The 25,733-nt window shown below is 41.2% G+C and overlaps 1 protein-coding gene across 1 annotated transcript in view; it reads right to left on the bottom strand.

The window, feature by feature from the left end:
• The window catches only part of MRPS5 (mitochondrial ribosomal protein S5), a 263,692-nt gene that overhangs the window by 47,445 nt on the left and 190,514 nt on the right, over nt 1-25,733 (bottom strand). The window contains exon 6 of the mRNA XM_073628058.1: nt 4,051-4,141. Coding sequence (XP_073484159.1) covers nt 4,051-4,141 — 91 coding nt within the window. The remainder of the gene's footprint in view (nt 1-4,050; nt 4,142-25,733) is intronic.

Raw genomic sequence — 25,733 nt, 5'->3', positions numbered from 1 at the left:
TTGGGTATCAATTTACTCGGAGTAACATTATCTTTCACAATATAAAAAAAAATGGAATAACTTTACTGATGTCTTATTTTTTTTTATTCAAAAAAGTGTATTTTTTTTTTTTTTTTTTTTAAGTGCGCTTGTAAGACCGCTGCGCAAATACGGTGTGACAGAAAGTATTGCAACAAATGGCATTTTATTCTCTAGGGTGTTAGAAAAAAAAAAAAGTATAACGTTTGGGGGTTCTAAGTAATTTTCTAGCAAAAAAACAAAACAAAAAAAAACAGTTTTTAACTTGTAAACAACACATCTAAAAAAAGAGGCTTGGTCCTTAAGTGGTTAAGGATGGCTGCTTTTCTTTTTAACCCTTAATACCCCTTTCTTTTCCAAGCACCCAACCTATGGATACATCACCATCCAGCTATTACAGCCACAGACTATAACCCTAAGGATTACTCCATTTGGAGCGCAAGATAAACACTGACTATACTACATTTTTTTTTCAAAGGTGCTGCAAGGTTCATAAGCTTTCCAAATACAATAATTTGTATTGAGTGTCAAAATAGGCTCTAGCAACAAACATAACACCATTGTTCATTCCAAAAAATCATGCAAGACAAGTTTGAAATTAAGTACTGGTTGGTGGTCCATGTGTGCAGGGAGGGTGTTAAATCACACATTCATGGATGGCAGCAAATGTAGTGGTTTCAAGGGGAAGAGTGGACTTATACATGGGGCATATATCAAAGATGAAAAGTTTAGCCTGAAGTCCCATTTTAAGGAGACAGAAAATGTTCTTTAAAGCATAAGTTTAGCAAGAATTAAAATACCGAAAAATCAGCACAAGGGACATAACTTACAGTTAATATGAAGTTTCCCTTGTGTTGACTGTTTTTCTTTCAGGAAAAGCCTTTCTCCCTCCCTGTCCCCTCTCCCCCCAACCCGGAATCTTCAGATGTGGTGGGTTTTAATACAGTTTAACCACTTGGAAGACCAGGCTTTTTTCTGGCACTTTTTGTATACATGTGAAAAACTGTTTTTTTTTTTTTTGCTAGAAAATTACCCCCAAATATTATAAATATATAAATAAAATAAATTGGTGGGTTTTGCAATTTTTTATGTCACACAGTATTTGCACAATTTTTGGGGGAAAAAATATACTTTTTAAAATCCTAATGCAAACACAATACATAACCCTATTTTTTTTGTAAAATAGAAAAGATGTCATGCCGAGCAAACAGATATCAAACATGTCACGCTTTAAATTTGCGCACGCTCACAAATGCAGTAAATTTTACTATCTACTTTATATCTACAGAGGAGGTCTAGTGCTAGAATTAGTGCCCATGATCTGATGTTCGTGACAATACCTCACATGTGTGGAACAATCGATCGCCGCTTGCGTGCGTGTGAGACCGGCGCATGCGTTCACCTTTGTGCGCTAGCACAGGGGGACGGGGGCTCTTTAAATTTTTTTATTATTATTAATTTATTTAATTTTTTTTATTTTTACACTGTTGCTTTAATTTTTTACATTTTTTTATCACTTTTATTGCTGTCACAAGGAATGTAAACATCCTTGTGACAGCAATAGCACATGACAGGTACTCTTTATGGAGGGATCTGGGGTCAATAAGACCCCAAATCCCTCCTTTGCACTTGAAAGCATGCAAAACACCAAGATCAGTGTTTTTGAATACTTTTGATTTTCAAAACATGCTGACGATGACAGCCAGATAAACCGGAAGTGATGTCATGTTATCGCTTCTGGGTTACCAAAGCAGAGACCCGATCAAAGCCAATCCTGGCTTTGTATGGGTCTCCGGCCAGCCGATGTTCTGTCGAGAAGTGCCCCCCATCGAATAGTGACCGGTATGTACTGCGCACATCGTAGGAGGTGTCTCTCGATGGAAGATAGCATTTCACAGGCACAATTTGAACCTATACAAACAGCGTGGGAGACTGTAATTCTCAGATTGTGCATTGCTGCTGCCGGAGGGTGGCTAGTGGCTGTGTTGAAGAGCTGGTTTTGTCTGTGCTGCAACCTGCCCTTTACACAGGCAAAACTGGCCGTTCAACACAGCAAACCCGCTATGCAACAGAGACAAAACCGGACCATCAGCACACTGTAAAGCTGCCCCGCAACAGTGAGACACAATGTGAGAACTACGGTCTCCCCCTGCTGTTTGAATACTGTATTTATTGGCGTATAACACTCACTTTTTCACCATGAAAATTGGGTGCAAACAGCGTGTGCGTGTTATATGCCAATACTTCAATTTTAGCTGCCTCGGAGGGGACAGGGAGGGGGCGGGATGAGCACCGTGAGATTACATACAGTGAGAATCTCCTGTTTACTTGGTGGCCTCTGTAATAGGAAGTCCCGTCTCCTGGGCTGCCATTGGACCACTGTTCTGTCTATCATAGGAGATTCTCACTGTATGTAATCTGTCAGCGCTCATCCTGCCCCCCTCTCTGTCCACTCTAGGCTGCAGATGGGCATCGATCAGGCTGCACTGGTGGCAATGGTGAGGATGCTGCATTGAAGGCAATGGTGAGGCTGCAGATGGGCACCGACTCTTATTTTGCTTCAGATTTCCTTATTTAAAAGTCTTTTTTCTGAAACTTCCCTCTTAAAATGAATGTGCGTGTTATACGCCTGTGAGTGTTATACGCCGATAAATACGGTAGGTTTCAATTGTGGATGTGAAATGGTATCTCCCATCCAGAGATGCCTCCTATGATGTGCGCTTGCATCCTGGTCACGTCACTCCAGCTGATCGGCAAATTCGCTGAAGTGCGGCTCCATCCTGCGCATGCGCGGGCACTATTCGATGGGGGTCACTTCTCAAGTAAACACCAGCAGACGTGCCAGCTGGTAGGTCAGGTCTCCTGGTGAGACGGGAGAGCCTAAGAAAGCCATAGAAGGTGGCAGGTGGTCCTCCCTCCAGCTGCTTGTAATAGCAACCGAGTGGCTAGTAAGCCACTCTAGCTGCTATTACAAGAGAGCCGACCGTCTGCTCTAAAAAAACCAGTGCCGGGGTGATCCCTGCAGCTGCAGGGATCACCCCGGTACAACTACCTGCAGTCATATGACTTACCAGGTATGTGATTTGGTGGCAAGTGGTTAAAGACTATGTAAACTCCACTTCCTGATATGTGCTTGCTGTACCATGTACTTGAAAACCCTGGTAGTTCCTGCTAGTCCCCTTGCTTTCTTTATAAAAATGAACCACACTAAGTTCCTCTCCTCTAATGATCAGACTTGTTCTGACACGCCCCCCCCCCCCCCCACGCAGTCATTGACTGGTAAGATCAGTTTGCTGCTGTTTCTCCTCCCCCCAGCGCATGCAGCTGAAAACAGAGGGTATGTGATCACTTATAAAAAAAAATAAATAAAAAAAAAAAAAGGGGGGGAGATATTTATAATGTTTTTTTTTATATCTATATACAAATGTTTTGCCTTTCATTTCTATTTTAAACTGAATGGTTGTTTTACAAGGTGAGGGTTCACATTAATTTTAAGGGCCAGCAGGAGCTCTCATCAAAAGAGCTTGACTATGCTCACCTATTTCTGCCAGATCCACCAGTAGAAACCATACTATAGCTGCTATGAATGACATGAATGGAGGGGGTGGAGCCTTCATTTCCCCATCCATCATTCAGAGATCCTGTGTCATTCATAGAAGCTGTAGTATGGTTCCTACAAATGGTGGATCTGGCATAGGTGGGCATAGTCAGGTTCTCTTGAGGAGAGCTCCTGACAGCCTTTAGCTGTATTAACCTCCGCCATCATGATTTTCGGGGTTCAGGGACAGAGGAAGATTTCTCCTAAAAGCAGAATCAACACAAGTGGCACATAATATTTCTGTCTGTCATTTCAGCTAAACTTAGTTTTTAGGTGATATTATCAGAACAAACAAAAAATAAAATTGGTGCATCCAATTTTTTCAATATGAATTTGCTACCAGGCTTCTTAGATCTGTCCAGTTCTGATACAAAAATCATCTATTACTACACAAATATGCACAGTTTACAGCCAATTTAGGCATGACTACTCACCTGCTGCTCCATTGCCATTGCCAACCACCACTAAGGCACTCATACTTCTCCTCCTTCCATCTTTGGCTGTCATGTTGAATACACTTTTCAGCTAGAGTACAGGAAAAAGCTATGCATTAATTGCAGTCATTCATACAGATTATATAAAAATCAAAATTAAAAACTTCAATACCGCCCCCTTTTATTGTGTATTCACAGGGTACTACTAATGAGGCTGCTGTAGTAAAGATTTGCAGTAAAATAGCATTCTGTTGAATTCAGAGATGTGAAATTCATGCCACATTGTGAATGCCTCTTCATTTTACTACATTTTGGACCGATTTTGTCCAGACTGGCTTTAAACCATGGGTGTCCAACCTGCGGCGCTCCAGCTGTTGTGGAACTACAAGTCCCATCATGCTTATGCCTTTGGGAGTCATGCTTGCAATTGTCAGCCTTGCAATGCCTAATGGGACTTTCCTTGCAGTGCCTCATGGGTAATGTAGTTCCACAACAGCTGGAGGGCCGCAGGTTGGACACCCATGCTTTAAATCAGTGGTCACCAAACTGCGGCCTGTGTGCCTTTGCTTGCCTTTACCCAATCCTCGGGGCCAATTCCTTCTACTGACACCACTGATGAGGCACCATTCCAGATGTGGCCCCTTGCTTGCCTTTATCTGGCCCTTGGGGCCTATTCCTTCTACTGACACCACTGATGATGCACCATTCCTCCCCACTGACACCCAACGATGGCGCACCATTCCTCCCCAATGACAGCCAACGACGGGGCACTATTCTTCCCCACTGACACCCAATGATGGGTCACTATTCCTCCCACCGACACCCATGATGGGGCACTACTCCTCCCACGGGCATTATTCCTCCCACTGACACCAACAATGGGGCACTATTCCTCCCACTGACACCAACGATGGGGAACCATTTCTCCCCACTGACACTAAAGAAGGGGCACTATTCCTCCCCACTGACACCCAATGATGGGTCACTATTCCTCCCACCGACACCCATGATGGGGCGCTACTCCTCCCACGGACATTATTTCTCCCACTGACACCAACAATGGGGCACTATTCCTCCCACTGACACCAACAATGGGGCAATATTCCTTCCACTGACACCAACGATGGGGCACCATTTCTCCCCACTGACACTAAAGAAGGGGCACCATTCCTCCCACTGACACCAACGATGGGGCACCATTCCTCCCACTGACACCAACGATTGGGCACCATTCCTCCCACTGACACCAACGATGGGGCACCCTTCCTCCCACTGACACCAACGATGGGGCACCCTTCCTCCCACTGACACCAACAATGGGGCACCATTCCTCCCACTGACACCAACAATGGGGCACCATTCCTTCTCCTACTGACGTCAGGTGCCATGTAATTTTCTTACTCCCTCTGATCACCAAGCCTGAGACATTGTTTAATCCCAAAGAGACTTGGAGAGTTTCAACTCTTGCTGGAAATACTCCAGCACCCCTAAAGTCTGAAAGACAGTAATCTGACCCTTTGTTAAGAAAGTTTGGAGACCCCTGCTTTAAATCACTGCTATTTGTACTAATTGACTGAACAAATATAAAGATCTACAGATCGCTCACATTTTTGCCATTTTTCTTATTCATCCAGCAGGTGGCAGTATTATAACATACTTCCAAAAGACACGTTAAACACAGTTTGAAATGACTTCTAAAGAAATATGACCCATCACTTTCAACAACACTATTGCAGCTAGTCTCTTTAGTGCTATAAAACGGTTCCTACTTTCCTTTTCTGCTCTTTTCTTTGCTGTGCTGTTATTGCGGCAAAGCTCTCTAAACACATACTTGGGAAGACCTGCTAAGAACAACATGTATTTTTGATGTCGTTAATGTTAGCTTGTTGTAACTAAAGTGCCTGTTTGATTGTGTCCGCTGACAGCCAATGAAAAGGTAAAAAGGTCAGTACAAACTGCACTCTCCTGATTTGTCAGTGACCTTTCCTCACCAAACATTTTAAGAGCCTGACAACATTCCGTACAGGTTGCCATCTGCAGCAATAATAAATCGAGGATGCTACAGTGATTAATGTCATAAGTGGTATGAGATTAAAACACAAATAAATATCTAGAGGTCTATGAACACATTTTATACATGACAAATGTGAATTGCTAATGGAAAACTTCCTTCTAGAATCACTTAGCAGCTAAACTGTTTCAGCCTGTTATTAAACAAGACTTTCAAACTGTATGAAAAAAATAAAAGACAGATACTGTAATTGCTGAACTTTAATAAAAGGACACTTACCTGTCCAAGGATCCAGCGCTGTCCTCACCTGGGCAGGTTCTTCACCAGTCTTCAGGTCCTCGGCATGTTTACTAAGGGAAGTCAGTTGTGACTCCTTGAGGCTTCACAGCCGGCTTCCCACCACGCTGCACTTTGTGAATGGTCCCACAGCCGTCTAGGACTTGTGACGTGTCCCAGAGGAAAAAATACGGTGAGACGAACTTCTGTTCCGATCTCACAGGTGTCAAAGGGTTGGCCCGCCAGCTGTTGCGAAACTACAAGTCTCATGAAGCACTGCAAGGCTGACAGTTACATTGATGACTCCCTCAGGCAGAGGCATGATGGGACTTGTAGTTCTGCAACAGCTGGGGGGCAACCAGTTTGACACTCCTAAATGATCCGAGTGGAAGTGGGAAAGGGTAGCATGTACCCCTTAAAAAAATAAAATGTATCCAAAAGTCATAGGGGAAGAGGTGGGCAAGTGGAACTACCCTTTTGGGGGTGAACCTGTCAAACAGATTTATGCTATTACCTTGGTTAGCCTGATTCTTTGGTAGGTGCACCTCTTGGACTCTGACTTTGGGGGGCCACTCCAGGATCTAAATTAACCCCACTTCCCAACCAACCCTTTTAAACAAGAGTGCCCTTATAATTTTCGGAGGTGTTCTGTTTTATTAGGGGGCCAGTTGGCGGACAAGGCTTTGCTTGAGGGAGGGTGCTTAGGTCCAAAATTATGAAAATCTGGTAAAAAAATTAGACCAGGATCTGAGGAAGCTCTTCTGGAAAAGAAATGTATAGCAAGGCACCTTGTGTTTCCAACTCTTAGGCAGGATTTCTTTTGAAAGTTTAACCACTTAAAGTGGAGGGCCACCCTGAAAAAAAAATTACACCAAAAATCCTAAAAAAAAAAAAATGTTCAAACTTACCTAAACCCTTGTTGCTAGGCAGTCTTCCTAATCTGCCTCTTCCTTTTCCGTGGCGTCTTCTGATCCTCGGTGAGCGGTCCCGTTGTCTTCTGGCAACTGTGTGTGTTCCCAGAACACCACAGGGCCATTCACAGAGCGCCGCTCGCGCGTGCGCAGTAGGAAACTGGCAGTGAAGCCACAAGGCTCCACTGCCTGTTTCCCTTACCTAGGATGGCGGTGTCGGGACCCGAGAGCTGAGGGACGGGTCGGCCTCGGGCGACTGACATCGTGGGCACCCAGGACAGGTAAGTACTTATTTAAAAAAAAGCAGCTACAGTGTTTGTAGCTGCTGACTTTTAATTTTTTTTTTTTTTTTTTTTAGGCCGGAATCCCGCTTTAAGGACCGAGCCTCTTTCTGAGATTTGGTGTTTACAAGTTAAAAACAGTTTTTTTCGCTAGAAAATTACTTAGAACCCCCAAACATGATATATATATTTTTTCTAACACCCTGGAGAATAAAATGGCGGTCGTTACAATACTTTGTCACACCGTATTTGCGCAGCGGTCTTATAAGCACAATTTTTTTTGGAAAAAATACACTTTTTTGCATTAAAAAAATGAGACAACAGTAAAGTTAGCCCATTTTTTTTTTTAGACTGTAAAAGAAAATATTACGCCAAGTGAATTGATACCCAACATGTCACGCTTCAAAATTGCGCCCGCTCGTGGAATGGCAACAAACTATTCCCCTTAAAAATCTCCATAGGCGATGTTTAAAAAATTCTACAGGTTTTGAGTTAGAGGAGTTCTAGAGCTAAAATTATTGCTCCCACTCTACTGATCGTGGCGATACCTCACATGTGTGGTTTGTACACCGTTTTTCATATGCGGGCGCTGCTCAAGTATGTGTTCGTTTCTGCACACAAGCTCGGCAGGACGGGGCGCGTTTAAACAAAAAATTTTTTTTTTAAATTTATTTTACATTTTATTTTTTATTTTTACACTGTTCTTTTTTAAAAAGAAGAAAATTGTGTAATTTTTATTCCTGTTACATGGAATGTAAACATCCCTTGTAATAGAAAAAAAAGCATGACAGGACCTCTTAAATATGAGATCTGGGGTCAAAAAGACAGCAGATCTCGTATTTACACTAAAATGCAATAAAAAAAAATGAAATCTCATTAAAAAAAAATAAAATAAAAATGTCTCTATGTGCAAAAGTGATGTTTTGACGTCGCTTCCACCCTGCAATTGTATGGAGACGAGTGGGGGCCATCTTCCCCTCACTCGTCTCCATACCAAGCCAGGGAGAGGACCCAATCGGCAGTAAGCGGCGGAGGGCAGCAGAGAGCTGTGGGGGTGGGGAGTGGTGAGCCGTTTATAAAAGTGATATAGAAGTTTTATAAAAGTGATCTCACGGCGAATCTGCTGCAGAGACCACTTTTATCTGAAACCGGACCTCTCACTGAAGAAGAGGAGCTAGCTGTTGCCAAAACAATGATATCCCACTTCAAAGTGCTGACGTATATCACGTGAGCCGGTCTGGAAGTGGTTAAAATGGCAGATATGTCCACTTTAAAGTAGAATTCCAGAATAAATGTAACTTGTTGTAAAAATTCTCCACCCCCTAACACCTATGCTCACCAACCTTTGTAAGAAAGATGTATATACAGTTGTGCTCAAAAGTTTACACACCCTCGCAGAATTTATGATTTCTTGGCCATTTTTCAGAGAATATGAATGATAACGCAAAACCATTTATTTCACTCATGGTTAGTATTTGGCTGAAGCCATTTATTATCAGTCAATTGTGTTTACTCTTTTTAAATCATAATGGCAACAGAAACTACCCAAATGACCCTGATCAAAAGTTTACATACCCTGGTGATTTTGGCCTTGAATGGGATTTGAATGGCTATTAACCACTTGCCTACCAGGCACAAACACCCCCTTCCTGCCCAAGCCATTTTTAAGCTTTCAGCGCTGTCACACTTTGAATGACAAAAACACATTTTTTATCATTTTCTTCACACAAATAGAGCTTTCTTTGCTAGTATGTAATCACTGCTGGGTTTTTTTATTTTTTTTACAAAAAAAAAGACCAAAAATTTAGAAAAAAAATAGTTTAACTTTTTTCTGTCAGTAAATTTTGTAACTAAGTAATTTTTCGCCTTCACTGATGTGCGCTGATGAGGCGGCACTGATAGGCTGAACTGGTGGGTATTGATGAGGTGGCACTTATGGGCACTGATGAGGCGGCACTTATGGGCACTGATGAGGTGGCACTAATATGCCACACTTATGGGCACTGATAGGTGGCACTAATATGTGGCATTGATGAGCACTGATAGGCGGCACTGTTAGGTGGCACAGATGGGCACTAATAGGCGGCACTGATAGGCGGCAGTGGCGGGCACTGATAGGCGGCAGTGGCGGGCACAAATAGGCGGCATGGATAGGCGGTACAGATGGGCACTGATAGGCATTGATGGGTGGCACTGATGGGCATTGATGGACAGCAGTGGTGGGCAATGATGGGCAGCACTGATAGGCGGCACTAATTGCCAGCACTGACTGGCATGGCTAATGGGCACTGATTTGTGGCACTTGTGGGCACTGATTGCTGCCACTGGTGGGCTCTGATCACTGGCATTGGTGGGCACTGTATGCTGGCATTAGTGGGCATGGTATTTTTTTATTTATGGCAGTTTATTTATCTATTGTAATCAGGGCACTGATGATCAGTGCCCTGATTACTTCCCTAGCTGTCCCCCTGTGAGGAGATGCCGCTGATCGGCTCTCCTCTCCTCGCACTCTGTCAGTGTGAGGCGAGGAGAGCAAAATACCGGCATTTCCGTGTTTACATGTGACCGGCTGTGATTGGACACAGCCAATCACATGGTTAAAGAGCCGCGGACGCGGTGTCGCACCGTGTCCTAGCAACACGGTGCGGCCCCGATCACCGCGGTGCGCACCCCCACAGGTGCGCGAGAGCAGCCGTTCTGTGACGGCGGCCCAGAACAAGAGCTGCACAGCCCCGCCGTCATATGAAGGTGGGCGGGCGGCAACTGGTTAAAAAGGTAACCATCTTCATCTGTGATCTGTTTGCTTGTAAGTAGTGTATGTGTATAAAAGGTCAATGAGTTTCTGGAGTCCTGACAGACCCTTGAATCTTTCATCCAGTGCTGCACTGACGTTTCTGGATTCTGAGTCACGGGGAAAGCAAAAGAATTGTCAAAGGATCTGCGGGAAAAGGTAGTCAAACTGTATAAAACAGGAAAGGGATATAAAAAGATATCCAAGAAATGGAGAATACCAATCAGCAGTGTTCAAATTCTAATCAAGAAGTGGAAAATGAGGGGTTCTGTTGAAACCAAACCACGGTCAGGTAGACCAACTAAAATTTCAGCCACAACTGCCAGGAAAATTGTTCAGGATGCAAAGAAAAACCCACAAATAACTTCGCCTGAAATACAGGACTCTGTAAAAACGTGTGGTGTGGCTGTTTCTAGATGTACAATAAGGAGGCACTTGAAGAAAGATGGGCTGCATGGTCGAGTCGCCAAAAGAAAGCCATTACTACGCAAATGCCACAAAGTATCCCGCTTACAATACGCCAAACAGCACAGAGACAATCCTCAAACATTCTGGCACAAAGTCATTTGGAGTGACAAGACCAAAATGTAGCTTTTTGGCCACAACCATAAACGCTACATTATGGAGAGGAGTCAACAAGGCCTATGATGAAAGCTACGGAGGTGGATCGCTGATGCTTTGGGGATGTGTAAGATACAAAGGCACAGGAAGTTTGGTCAAAATTGTTGGCAAGATAAATGCAGTACGTTATCAAAAAATACTGAAGGAACATTTGCATTCATCAGCCAGGAAGCTGCACATGGGACGTACTTGGACATTCCAACATGACAATGATCCAAAACACAAGGCCAAGTAGACCTGTCATTGGCTACAGCAGAATAAAATGAAGGTTCTGGAGTGACCATCTCAGTCTCCTGACCTCAATATCATTGAGCCACTCTGGGGAGATCTCAAATCAGCAGTTTACGCAAAACAGCCCAAAAATTTACAGGAACTGGAGGCCAAGAGGAAAGGGCAGCTTTACCACCTAAGAATATAAAGAGCCTCATCCACAAATACCACAAAAGTCTTCAAGTTGTCACTGATGTTAAAGGGGCAATACATGGTATTAAGAACTGGGGTATGAAAACTATTGATCAGGGTCATTTGGAGAGTTTCTGTTGCCATTATGGTTTAAAAAGCGTATACACAGTTGATTGATAATAAATGGCTTCAGCCAAACACTAACCATGAGTGAAAGAAAAGTTTTTGCATTATTATACAAATCTAGCTTTTTTTTTTTCATCAAAGAAAAATGATAGGGAAGGATAGAGTGCTAGATCAAACTGCAGTTTATGTAACACCTGCTTGTTTTTTTATACTCCACAAGAGCAAGACATGATTTGAGCAGGCTTCATTTCCTGCTTCAGACCAGACACCATATGCAAAATTACTATATCTTAAAAAATGGTGCGCTCAAAAAGAAAAATCAGACAGAGGCAAAGTGTTTCATTTTTACAGATTTATTGTTGAATCATGTTTAATACAATAACAATGAGATGACGTAATGTATATCTTTCTACTGTAGAACATATCAGTGTGTAACTTGGTGTGTTGCCTGGGATCATCTTTAGCGCAAGTTGCTACAGCAGACGCACAAACAATCTCTGAATGCTTTTAAAACTAGCTATCGGTTTACAAAACAAAATATGAAACATACTCCATATGTCCAGCCATGATTTCTCTAACAATCCAAAGCAAGCATGCAGCATCAGTCACCCTTAGACCCCTGGAGACACAACAGAAAGTAAGAGAAAATCCAAAATGAGGGAAATTTCCTCCTTTGGCAGTTATTTCAGAAAAGGTGACCCTGTTAGAGGAATTCTCTCCAAAATGAGGAGAAATCTCCAGAAAAGGTGTCACCATTGAAAGATTTTTTCTTGCAATGAATCCTAATGACAACTGCAGAATTAATATTTCTTATCACTTTCTATTTCAGTAACAATGGTCACCAGGACAAACAGACAGGGTGAATCTTCCCAGCAGGGACACAGGCAAACGACCCTAGCAGGAATTCCAACTCTACCCTACTCTAACCAAAACCAAGAAAAATTTGTTTTATTCGTAAAACTTTTTTTAAGCACTTCCACCCCTTAAAATGTACCCGTATGTCCTCGGTTTGAAGATCCTGTACTGGGATGAGGGCTGCAGCTACAGTATGTGGTACTAACATGGAAAAGCTGAAAGAACATTTTGAAACATTTTTGATATATAAAGGGCATCTTAGACAGTTAGACCCCATTCACACAGGAGCAACACGACTTGCAGGTCGCCTCAGCAAGGCGACCTGCAAACGACTGCCCGGGCGACTTGCAAAACGACTTCTGTATAGAAGTCTATGCAAGTCGCCCCAAGTCACCCCCGAAGTCGTACAGGAACCTTTTTCTAAGTCGGAGCGACTTGCGTCGCTCCCCTTAGAACGGTTCCATAGCACAGAACGGGAGGCGACTTGTCAGGCGACTAGGTCGCCTGACAAGTCGTCCCTGTGTGAATGGGCTCTCAGAGTGACCAGTTGCTAGAGTTTTGGGAGATAAATGTTGTCCCATTCTTGTCTGAGCATATGCTGTTCTAAAACCTGGCTATATCTTTCAGCATTGATGGTGCCTTTCCAGATGTGCAAGCTGCCCATTCCATATGCACTAATGTACCCCATAACATCACAGACGCAAGCTTTTGAACAGAGCGCTTATATCAAACCGGAGGGTTCCTCTCCTGTTTAGTCCAGAGGGCACAACATCCATGGATCGCAAAAAGAATGTCATATTTCAATAAGTCTGAACACAGAGCATTTTTCCACTTTGCAACAGACCATTTTAAATGAGCTTTGACCCAGAGAAGACAGCGATGTTTCTGGATCATCTTCAGATATGGCTTCTTTGCGTGATAGAGCTTTAACTTGCAATTTGGATGGCATGGCGAACTGTTCATAGACATGAATTTTTCGAAAGTATTCCTTTGCCCATCACAGAATCATGTCTGCTTTTAATCCAGTGCTGCCTGAGGTCCTGAGGATCACGGGCATCCAATATTGCATTTCGACCTTGTCCCTTGTGCACAGAGATCTCTCCAGATTCTCTGGAAAGTTCTAATGATATTATGTAGTGTAGATGATGATATATTTAAAGTCCTTGCAATTTTAAATTGAGAAACATTAATCTGAAATTATTCTGCAATTTTTAGATATTCACAGATTGGTGAACCTCTGCCCATCTTTACTTCTGAGACTTTCTGACTCTCCAAGATGCCCTTTTTATACCCAATCATGTTACTGACCAGCCAACTAACCTAATTAGTTGCAAAATGTTCTTCCGGCTTTTTCTTGTTAGTACCACTTACTTTGGCAGCTTTTTGTTGCCCTGTCCCAACTTTTTTGAGATGTATTGTTGCCATTAATTTAAAAACTACCGTATTCTTTTCTTAAAATGGCACATTTTCTCAGTTTAAACATTTGAGATGTTTTCTATGGTGAAACAAATATGGGTTTATGAGGTTTGCAAATCATTGCATTCTGTTTTTGCTGTAGATTTTACACAGCATCACAACTTATTTGGAATTGAGGTTGTACATACATACAGTATACATAGAAGACAGATGGCATTCCTTGGATGAAGATCCCACAGCCTATGGGTAGCAGAACAGGAAGGCAAAAATGGAGAATAAATAATGGTAGTGTGTTCTTTATCACCATCAGATTTACAGAACGTTTTAAAGCAGTATTGATTCCAAAAACAAAAATGTAATATATTGCATCTTATCAAGTCTTAGAATGTTTTATACCTTGCCGATCCAGCCAGTAACACACTAGCGGTATACAGTCTCCGTACACGCTTCCTAGACCACCTCATGATGTGAGTCTAGAGCAACATACTGCCAACATATGGAGCAAGGTGTACATGAAAAGAGGAAGTGGGACACTCATTGTGCAATGTCTAAAATCCCAACTTATTAAAAAGTATTATACTTAGAAGCACAAAGAGTAAACAGGCATCATATACATAAAATCGTACTGACCGCTACAAACTCCACCCTTACGCTCATGACGTCTTAATGGACATTATCACTGGGGCAACAGAGATGATCTTTGGAGGAGAGAAGCTACAGAAAAACCTCGGTTTGATAGTAACTTGGTTTTGCAAGACAAGCAACATTTTTAAAAAAATTTTGACTTGATATACAAGTGATGTCTTCATATAAAAGTAGCGTCATGTCACAACTGAGTATAAAAGAGAAGAGAGGCGCCTCTAAGTGTAGCAATATGGTTACATTTAATGAAGATACAACATTTATCAAAATATTGACTCTCTTCTCTTTTACACTCTGTAGCTCCTGCTGGATTTTGCTTCTAATCCCCTTGTGGAGGCTTCCATTTGTGGATGGGCATTTTATGGTTACACAACCTATCACATTGCTATAATCTTTTTATATGGACTATAAACTGAAGGACCTATGGTTGTGGAACGAATCATTTGAGTTTCCATTATTTCTTATGGGGAAATTTGCATATATATATATATATATATATATATATATATATATATATATATATATATATATATATATATATATATATATATATTCGCTGATATACAAGTGATGTTTCTGGAACAAATTATGCTCGCAATCCAAGGTTTTACTGTATATGCATTTCACATGCGTTTTTTTTTTAAAGCCTATGTCAAGTTAACCTTACTGCCTCCAGTGTCTAAAGAGACACCGGAGTGGAAAGATATGCCTTCCATTTTACATAAATATGCCACCTGCCATTATTTTGCTTGCTGAATGTTAAATAATAAAAAAACATTCTAGCTTTTTAAAGGCAGATGGCAAAACTAGCAGGATTTCTTTGCAAAATTCTACAATGATCCATTATCCTGGGAAACTTTACAAGTTTAATATTCTGCCATCGTTACTTATGAATTATCGCTTGGGCTTAGACTTAATTTATGAGATCTAAAAAATAATTATTGTGTATGAAGTTAAGTAGAGCTACTTCTGTGTAATCATTTTGTATTGAAACATCAAAACATCTTGTTTGTACAATGAAAAACTAATTACCCAATCAATGTTCACAGTTTGAAATTAGGAAGGCTAACACCACCCCTGAAGTTCTAAGTAAAGACTGAATCAAAAAGTCACAATGACCCTAATTTACTAAAAGAGTTAAGCATGTTCACTTTGCAAACTGAATTTTTACATTCCAATGGAATTTTATTGAGTTTAGTGATAGTGGTGAAAATTAACTTTGACGAAGAAAAAAACAAAAACAAATAAGTACAAAGAAACACAAAAACAGGATTTTTGCTTGCACGTGATTGAATAATTGAACTCAGCACAGCATTACCATCATATGCTGAAGCTTAAAATTCCCTTGCAAAGTGATCATTAATTTTTCATGCTCAACTCTTTAAAAATGGGGTTTGAGGGGAGCACAGCAAGCGGCAAAACCTGTTTTTAACCTGCAGTTAAGTCCAACAACGAGGTGCATGCCACCATGTGGACCTCTCTCTTTCAGTGGCAGAAGCATATCTTTTTTTCAAAAACAACAGACTTTCTGGCTGGATCACCAAAAGAAAATAGAAGAAAAAAAGCCTTAACAAGGAAATTAATGTAGCCATAACATCTAAGAATTGGTAAACTGCAATATAATACATGTTAATTAATGTTTGCTTTTGGGTTTAATACCACTTAAAACTGGTCCAGTAGGAACACAAACAGCAGTAAAAACCTGAGAGGCTCTAACCATTTTATGCTATATCCAAAACGAAATGAAAAGCTTTGGTCTGAGTTGGGCTTCAAGTCAAACATCAATGATAGAACAATGAACAATCAAGCTTTCATTGCAAAAGAACAAGTCAGAGGAGAAATGTAAAAATACAGTGCCTTGAAAAAGTATTCACACCCTTTGAAATTTTCCACATTTTGTCATTTTACAACCAAAAAACCTAAATGTATTTTATTGGGATTTTATGTGATAGACCAACATAAACTGGCACATAATTGTGAAGTGGAAGGAAAATGATAAATGGTTTTCAAAAATGTTTACAAATAAATATCTGAAAAGTGTAGCGTGCATTTGTGTTCTATTCTATCTGCAAGTGTTTTTGGGGATGTCTCTTCTAGCTTTGCACATCTAGAGAGTGAACTTTTTGCCCATTTTTCTTTGCAAAATAGTTCAAGCTCTGTCAGATTGGATGGAGAACGTCTGTGAACAACAATTTTCAAGTCTTGCCACTGATTCTCAATTGGATTTAGGTCAGGACTTTGACTGGGCCATTCTAACACATGAATATGCTTTGATCTAAACCATTCCATTGTAGCTCTGGCTGTATGTTTAAGGTTGTTGTCCTGCTGGAAGGTGAACCTTTACCCCAGTCTCAAGTCTTTTGCAGACTCTAATGCCGCGTACACACGATCGGGATTTTGGTTGGAAAAAGATATGATGTCTTTTCTGACGGGATTCCGCTCAAGCTTGCCTTGCATACAGACGGTCACACAAAAGTTTCAAAAGTTCGCTGAACTTATGACCGGCAAGAACGCGGTGACGTACAACACTACGGCGAGCCGAGAAAATGAAGTTCAATGCTTCTGAGCATGCGTCGAATTGTTTCCGAGCATGCGTAGGAATTTTGCGTGTCGGAATTGCTACAGACGATCGCATTTACGGATCGGAACTTTTTCCGACCGAAAAATTGAGAACATGCTCTCAATCTTTTGCTGGCGGAATTCGGCCAGCAAAAGTCCGATGGAGCATACACACCATCGCATTTTCCAACCAAAAGCTCTCATCAGTCTTTTGCTGGCCGAATTTCCGATCGTGTGTACGCGGCATAACAGGTTTTCTTCTAAGATTGCTCTGTATTTGGCTCCATCCATCTTCCCATCAACTTTGACCAGCTTCCCTGTCCCTGCTGAAGAAAAGCATCCTCAAAATATGATGCTGCCACCACCATGTTTCACGGTGTGTTCAGGGTGATGTGCAGTGTTAGTTTTCCGCCACACACAGCGTTTTGCTTTTAGGCCAAAAAGTTAAATTTTGGTCTCATCTGACCAGAGCACCTTCTTCCACGTTTGGCGTGTCCCCCACATGGCTTCTCGCAAACTGCAAATGGGACTTTTTATGGCTTTCTTCTTGCCACTCTTTCATAAAGGCCAGATTTGTGGAGTGCACGACTAATAGTTGTCCCATGGACAGATACTCCCACCTGAGTTGTGGATATTTTTTTTATAACCTAACCCTGCTTTAAACTTCTCCAACTTTATTCCTGACCAGTCTGGTGTGTTTCTTGGCCTTCATGATGCTGTTTGTTCACTAAGGTTCTCTAACAAACCTCTGAGGGCTTTCACAGAACAGCTGTATTTATACAGAGATTAAATTACGCACAGGTGGACTCTATTTACTAATTAGGTGACTTCTGAAAGCAATTGGTTCCACTAGATTTTAGTTAGGGGTATTAGAGTAAAGGGCGCTGAATACAAATGCACGCCACACGTTTCAGATATTTATTTGTAAAAACATTTGAAAACCATTTATCATTTTACCTCCACTTCACAATTAAGTGCCACTTTGTGTTGGTCTATCACATAAAATCCCAATAAAATACATTTACATTTTTGGTTGTAATATGACAAAATGTGGAAAATTTCAAGGGGTTTGAATTCTCCAAGGCACTGTATGTATAACTGTAACATAAACACAGTATAAACCTCAGCAATGTAAATTAATTTTATATATATATATATATATATATATATATATAAAATATTACATTGCTGAGGTTTATACTGTTTTTATGGTAGAGTTATATGTGGAAAGCTACTCAGTAGGTGGAAGTACACTTTTAAAAAGATGTGGTATATATAACGTGATGTCGGCTAATTAAAACAGCTGGTAGACAATGCCCTGGAGTAAGAGCTGAAGATCTGACTCTAGATAAGATCATCTGTTGGTTATTGCCCAGTACATTAGTCGACACTGTAAGTGTAAATGAATGGGTAAAACTGCAGATGGTAGTGTGATCTCTGGGGTAGAAGGAGGAAGGAAGCTGCACTTGCTTTTCAATTTAACGCACTGAAAAACCTTGAACACTCCAGGCCAGATTTGAACAGAAATTTGCTATAAAACGATCATCTTTAATAATGTGTAATTACATTGTACCTTGCTAATTACCGAGTTGATGTCCTGCTTACATTTATAGAAGTCAACTGCTAACAGTTAACCACAGTGATATGGAAATCGATAAGAAATTAAGCAAAATTAATTCTAATAAAATAACATGCAGACCAGAAACCCAGAAAAATGAAATGCAAAATGAATCATTCTTTGAGTAATGACAATTTTCTAATTAATGAAAACTTGCAAAGGTTGTTCTGAAATGCAGAAGTGCTTTCTAATAATTCAGTTAATTTAAATTAATTTTAATGTTCAAGCCATTTGAATTCTCAGCCAAGTAGAGGAGGCATACTTGTATTTGAATGCTTATAGCAGACTAATGCCCCGTACACACGGTCGGACATTGATCGGACATTCCGACAACAAAATCCTAGGATTTTTTCTGACAGATGTTGGCTCAAACTTGTCTTGCATACACAGAGGTCACACAAAGTTGTCGGAAAATCAGATCATTCTGAACGCGGTGACGTAAAACACGTACGTCAGGACTATAAACGAGGCAGTAGCCAATAGCTTTCATCTCTTTATTTATTCTGAGCATGCGTGGCACTTTGTGCGTCGGATTTGTGTACACACGATCGAAAATTCCAACAACGGATTTTGTTGTCGGAAAATTTTATAGCAAGCTCTCAAACTTTGTGTGTCGGAAAATCCGATGGAAAATGTGTGATGGAGCCCACACACGGTCGGAATTTCCGACAACAAGATCCTATCACACATTTTCCGTCGGAAAATCCGACCGTGTGTACGGGGCATTAGATGTATAAATAAAAAAATAATAATGCCCCCCTTTCCTCCCCTGCTGATGTAGAATATGATGCTCATTTTACCAAAGGATGTCTGATACAGAGAAATATTTATCTTAAAACAAGTAGTAAACCAGTTTTTTTTTTTTCTCCCATCGCATACTAGCACATTATGTGAAACTTACCTTAAAATTAAGCCTTCCAGCGTAGCGCTGTCACCGCTGAAGGAGCTTCCATCTTCATCCGTTCTTTTTTCCGGGTTCGCGGACTCCAGCTGTATGAGTGGCGGTAGGCGCATGCGCCGGCGCTCACGCCACAGGACTGCCGTTCCTTTAGAGCTGTATGAGTGACGTCACCGGCTGCATCAAAATGAAATCTCTCCTAAATGGTGCACGTTTAGGAGAGATTTACTCTACCTATAAGGAAGCCTTACTATAGGCTTACCTATAGGTAAAAGTCATACATGGGAGTTTACTCCCACCTTAAAGCAGACCTAAAGTTTCACAGACACAAACTGCGAGCATGCGGGCTCTTTATTGCAGACGAGCCACATCTCTTCTGCAGTAAAATACACCTACCTGCCTGCTGTCTTCACCAGCATGTAAACTGAACTGTGCATGGGCAGCTCAGCTTCAATCACCGGTACTGTCTCTGTGTGCCAGGATAACTGACTCCTGCGCATTTGCAAGAGTTACTTCATCTTTCAATGGTTAATGAAAACGGGCGGTGACCAGCACCCAGCAGAGGATAGGAACCATTGAAGGAAAGGTTTAGCTTTAATGGAATGGAAAAAAGAAGTTGGGACTTTGAGTGAAGCATATTATTGGACAATGAATAATTATTAAATATATATTTATTTGTTCCTTCTACAATGGTGATTTTTCCATATATATGACAGTAAGTACATGCATGATTACAATTTTGCAATAAAACATGATTGTAACATAAATAACAGGACACATAACATAACATGGTGTGGACGAGTATCCTCCATGACAGGATTCCCTATAGAACTATAAAGCATGTTGGGTCTAAAATATATTGCAATAAAAGCATGGTAGACCATCTGTAGGACATGGTGCATCTATGTAAGCCCGATGCGTTTTGTGGGACAGTGCCGACTCTTCAGGGGCTGATGCAGCATCATTCTATAGTGTGACTCCTTTTATACAGTCCTTGTCCTTTGGTTTCCATGCACAGTTGACGTATTTCCAACATTGTCAGTTTGGTCCCTTATACCTACTACCTTTCCCAATCTTTGGGTGTATTTGACTTGGCTACTTATATACATTTATATTTTTATAGAATGATGCTGCATCAGCCCCTGAAGAGTCGGCACTGTCCCACGAAACGCGTCGAGATTACATAGATGCACCATGTCCTACAGATGGTCTACCATGCTTTTAATGCAATATATTTTAGATCCAACATGCTAAATAGTCCTATAGGGAATCCTGTCATGGAGGATACTCGTCCACACCCTCTTATGTTATATGTCATGTTATTTATGTTACAATCATGTTTTATTGCAAAATTTGTAATCATGCATGTACTTACTGTCATATACATGGAAAATCACCATTGTAGAAGGAACAAATAAATATATCTTTAATAATTATTCATTGTACAATAATATGCCTTACTCAAAGTCCCAACTTCTTTTTTCCATTCCATACCACTAGGTATGGAGGCACATGTGTACGAGTGTACATATGAGTCTCATATAAAGTTCCAAACCCCTTTTTTCCAGGTTTAGCTTTAACACACCCCCCCAGGGCAGATAAATGTCTTTGCCACTTTAAAATGCTAAGTGGGCTGTCCCTCTCACCAACGTCCTTACATACAATGCAGGACCAAGGGTGGCTGAATCCACATTGTACACAATGCCAACAGCAAAACAGGTAGCAGCATGACTGGTTTGGGGGGGTGTTGGAGTGGAAGAAAGACATTGATGTTTATTTCTTTTAAACCAAAGTTAGGTTAAACAATAAATGATTATTTCATTTTCATATAGTTTGTGATCATAGGGAAAAATAGGGTTCAACCAGAACAAGGATATTACCAGTAGAGCAGAGTTGCTACGTTAAAGGGAACTGTTAATTGTGCCTAAGTAATACCCAGACACATTTACATTTTGACTGCTTCTGAAAAAAAGGCAATGCACTTCCTGTGCCTACAGTCCTGATGCCCAGCTTGCTGTCCTTTGGCACTTATTTTGTGGCCCTTGGGGCTCCTGCACACAGTAGTCTAAGTATTAACTACCTATGTGACTACTCAAGCCAGTAAAAAAAAAAAAAAAATAGATACACTGGATTCTAGTAGTTAAAAGGTTTGATGTATTTCTTTCTAACTTGCTTTAATTTTCTTTGCTGTCCAATACTTATTATAAATTTATTGAAATAAAATAAATATCAAATGAGGCACAAATGATTATAATGTCTCTCTAGTTTATGATGGTTTTCAAAAGCATGTTCCCCATCTCAGACAACTTTTATATCACAATTATATCATGACTACAGTCTTTGACCAACTCTTGTAACAGGTTGGCCGTCTCTGACCATCTCCTGCTATCTCTAAGCATCTCTTGTAGCATGTGTGCAATTTCTGACCATTGCAATATTTGATAGCTTTCTGCAGCATTACATCAATACTATATGTGATCCTTTGACAATGCTAGGGGCTTCACTTAAAGACCCCTAGTCAAGTAAGTTGACAATCACTGGCCTACAGTTTCAAAGCTGTATATACTCAGTGTGAGATCATCTAAGATACTGCTGTAACTGACTGCTAATCTCAGTAAATTTGCCGTAAAATTTGGGGATGTCACAACTGAATGGCATATTGTTTTCCTTGTTGTAGAAGAAATTTACAAATCTATCTACATCTATGTAATTTATTCTGTTGATCTGTGCCTACACCTCTCCTGCTACATCTTGTATATGCCCCCACCAGTCATTAAATTAATGGTGATCAGTGGGACAGCTTTGACGAGAGGAAGCAAATCCCTGCTCCTCTACTAGAATGGCTAAATTTCATATCTGCGTGACCAGGATTAGAGAAGTAACACATTTTAAAGAGCCCTTGATGTTTATTTATTTATTGCAGGTACTTCTATAGTGCTGTCAATTCACGCAGCACTTTACATAGATTGTATATTCAAATCAGTCCTTGCCCTCAAGGTGCTTACAATCACATTCACATATACATACATATACTAGGGCCAATTGAGACAGGAGCCAATTAACCTACCAGTATGTCTTTGGAGTGTGGGAGGAAACCGGAGTCCCTGGAGGAAGGCCAGGCAAACACAGAGAGAACATGCAAACTCCAGGCAGGTAGTGTAATGGTTGGGATTCAAATCGATGACCCTAACGCTGCTAGGCGGAAGTGCTAACCACTTAGCCCCTGTGTTGCCCCCTGATGTTGCACTGTTGCTTCCAGATATGTTTAGAATTGAAACTGAGACCTAATCTATCTGAGTATTCCTTCTCATTGCTCCTCAGCCCTAACTCCATAGAAGCCATTGCTTCCATGCACTGCTCTGAACATGGGAAACAAACCTAAAACAACTATATACAATTTTCCACAAACAGCTTCATAATATAAGGTTGTATCTGTGCTATAAACTAGTGGTTCAGGATGTACAGATTGCCAAGGGCATAAAGGAATGGATTGCATGGCTCAGCAGACTGTAGTAAACCCCTTGTTTTGGGATCTGTGAAGAAAATTAAATTGGAATTGAGATCACTTCTGTTCTAAGAAGGCTCTACTGTGCCTGGTTCAGTCAAGAGATTTTTGGTTCTTTTGACCCACCTCACCATAACCTGTCTAGATAATCATTTTTATGTAACTGGTGGAAATACAATTTATTTATGCCCCTTTTCCTGGCCAGTAGGCTTTTTTCTTTATTGTTCATTTGTGGTTTAGTAAACAAAAATTACACAATTTAGTTTCTGCCGCTAAACCTGAAACATACTTTGAATACATTATAATAAAACTGCCTCTTCATTAGCCATAAATTGTCTTTGCTGATCAAACTGCTCTTTTATTCTACAGGCCGAAAGCCAAAGACTCTGGCAAACTAGCTCATGTTACATGGGCAAATTATGGAAAGAAACGTTCTTACAAATAACTGCACAGTTGCTGAAAGACATGTAAACAGACATACCATATGGTCGGATGTTTACCATTTCCTTCTAACTACAATTCAAAATGAGTTCTTGCATGGGATATATAAAAATTACTAAGTGTTAGGCTGAGAATAAGAAAGCTCAGCTTATGGAAAATATGTATTGATTTTAAGAGAAACTAAAACATCATCATTAGCTTAGACCAGGGGGTCTCCAAAATTTCTAAGCAAAGGAACGGACTGTGGCTAGTGGGTGTAGAAAATGCCCCAACATCAGTGCCCCATCGTTGGTTTTAATGGGAGAAATACTGCCCCATAAATGGTGTCAGTAAGGGGAATGGAGCTCCATCATTGGTGTAAGTTGGTGGAATAGTGCCCGAAGGACCAGATAAAAGGCAAGCAAAAGGGCTACATCCTGCCCCTGGGTCACAGTTTGGAGACCACTGGCTTAGACCATATTAAAACACCTTTTAGATCATCTATGCATTCCTTCAAAATGCAGGAAATATTTTTTCCGACTGGCCATAGCCATTTCTTAACCACTTTTCATCCGTGCTATAGCCAAAAGATGGCTACAGCACGGGATTCCAATGCCGGGTGGGCATCAATAGACATCCTTCGGACTGGGCTGATCACAAAACAGGGTAAAGGGCCATTCATAGCGGCCCTTTAACACATGATCAGCTGTCAGCCAATGGCAGCTGATCATGGAAGTAAACAGAAGCCCCGGTTATCTGCTTTTTTTCTCCTCGCGATCAGCGTGAAAAAAAGAAAAAAAGAAAAGCCAGTAACCGGCTTCTGTTACAGGGACATCGGTCCCAATCTGTGTCCGCCTGTGCTGTTAATCGGTGCCAACCAGTGCCACCTAGTGCCATCTATCAGTGCCCATCAGTGCTGCCAATCAGTGCCTCATCATCAGTGTCGCTTATTAGTGCCGCCTACCAGTGCCGCTTAACAGTGCTCATCAGTGATGCCTATCAGAGCCCATACGTGCCACCTATCAGTGCTGCCTCATCAGTGCAGCCTATCAGTGCCCATCAGTGCAGCCTCATTAGCTCACATCAATGAAGGAGAAAAATTACCTGTTTGCAAAATTTTATAACAAACTGATGATTTTTTATTTTTTTTTTTCAAAATATGCATATCTTTTTGTTTCTTTAGCAAACAATAAAAAGCCCAGTGGTGATTAGATACCACCAAAAGAAAGCTTTATTTGTGTGAAAAAAATTATAATAATTTAGTTTGGGTACAGTGTTGCCTGACTGCACAATCGTCATTCAAAATGCGACAGCGCTGAAAGGTAAAAATTGGCCTGGGCAGGAAGGGGGTAAAAGTGCCCAGGAAGCAAGTGGTTAAAATATGCCTACATAAAGAACTGCCAAAAGCCAGATAAGAATAAAATCAGGCTTGCCGTGGGAGTGCTTGCTCTGTAAGCTGATAGGTGGGAGGAGATAATTAGATGAGAGAGTTAGACCCCTTTCAAACTGAGGCGGTTTGCAGGTGCTATTGTGCTAAAAGTAGCGCCTGCAAACCGACCCGAAACAGCCGTTGCTTTGTCTCCAATGTGAAAGCCCCGAGGGCTTTCACACTGGAGCGGTGAGCTAACAGGACGGGAAAAAAAGTCCTGCTAGCAGCATCTTTGGAGCGGTAAAGGAGCAGTGCATACACCGCTCCTACCCACTGAAATCAATGGGGCAGCGCGGCTATACCGCCGGCAAAGCGTCTCTGCAGAGGCGCTTTGCGTTGGTTTTTAACCCTTTCTCGGTTGCTAGCGGAGGGTAAAACCGTCCCGCTAGCGGCCGAATGCCGCCGCTAAAATGACAGTAAAGCACCGCTAATAATAGCGGTGCTTTAACGGCGACGCACCTCCCGCCCAAGTGTGAAAGGGGCCTTAAGATGGCCATAGACGGATACAAATTCGGCCAGTTCAGCAGGGACCACTTTGATCAATCCATGGCCGCTCCCCTTCATAAGAAGTTGATCTAATGATTGACCTGCAGCGCTGATCAGTGAAATCTGACAGCACAATGGGCAGGATTCCTTTACCCATGTCGAATGTGTGAATGGACAAAGATGTCCGTTATTTTTTGGTCATCAAAAAAATCCATCTTATGCCCAGCTTCCCAGCTTTAATGCTTGTAATTGCAGTTCTGTCCAGCATGTTTAAAACAGTTATCAAAGGTGTTTGTTTTCACTTTCCATAATCTGAGTAGGTGTATGGATTGGAAGCCATTTTTTGCTATATGGCACTTAGTTACTTTAACTGACAATTGCGCGGTCCTGCAACACTGTACCCAAATAAAATTGATGTCATTTTTCCCCACAAATA

Source organism: Aquarana catesbeiana, linkage group LG04 (genome assembly GCF_042186555.1).
Source record: "Aquarana catesbeiana isolate 2022-GZ linkage group LG04, ASM4218655v1, whole genome shotgun sequence".
Classification (NCBI taxonomy): domain Eukaryota; kingdom Metazoa; phylum Chordata; class Amphibia; order Anura; family Ranidae; genus Aquarana; species Aquarana catesbeiana.
This window is presented reverse-complemented; position numbering and strand designations above follow the sequence as displayed.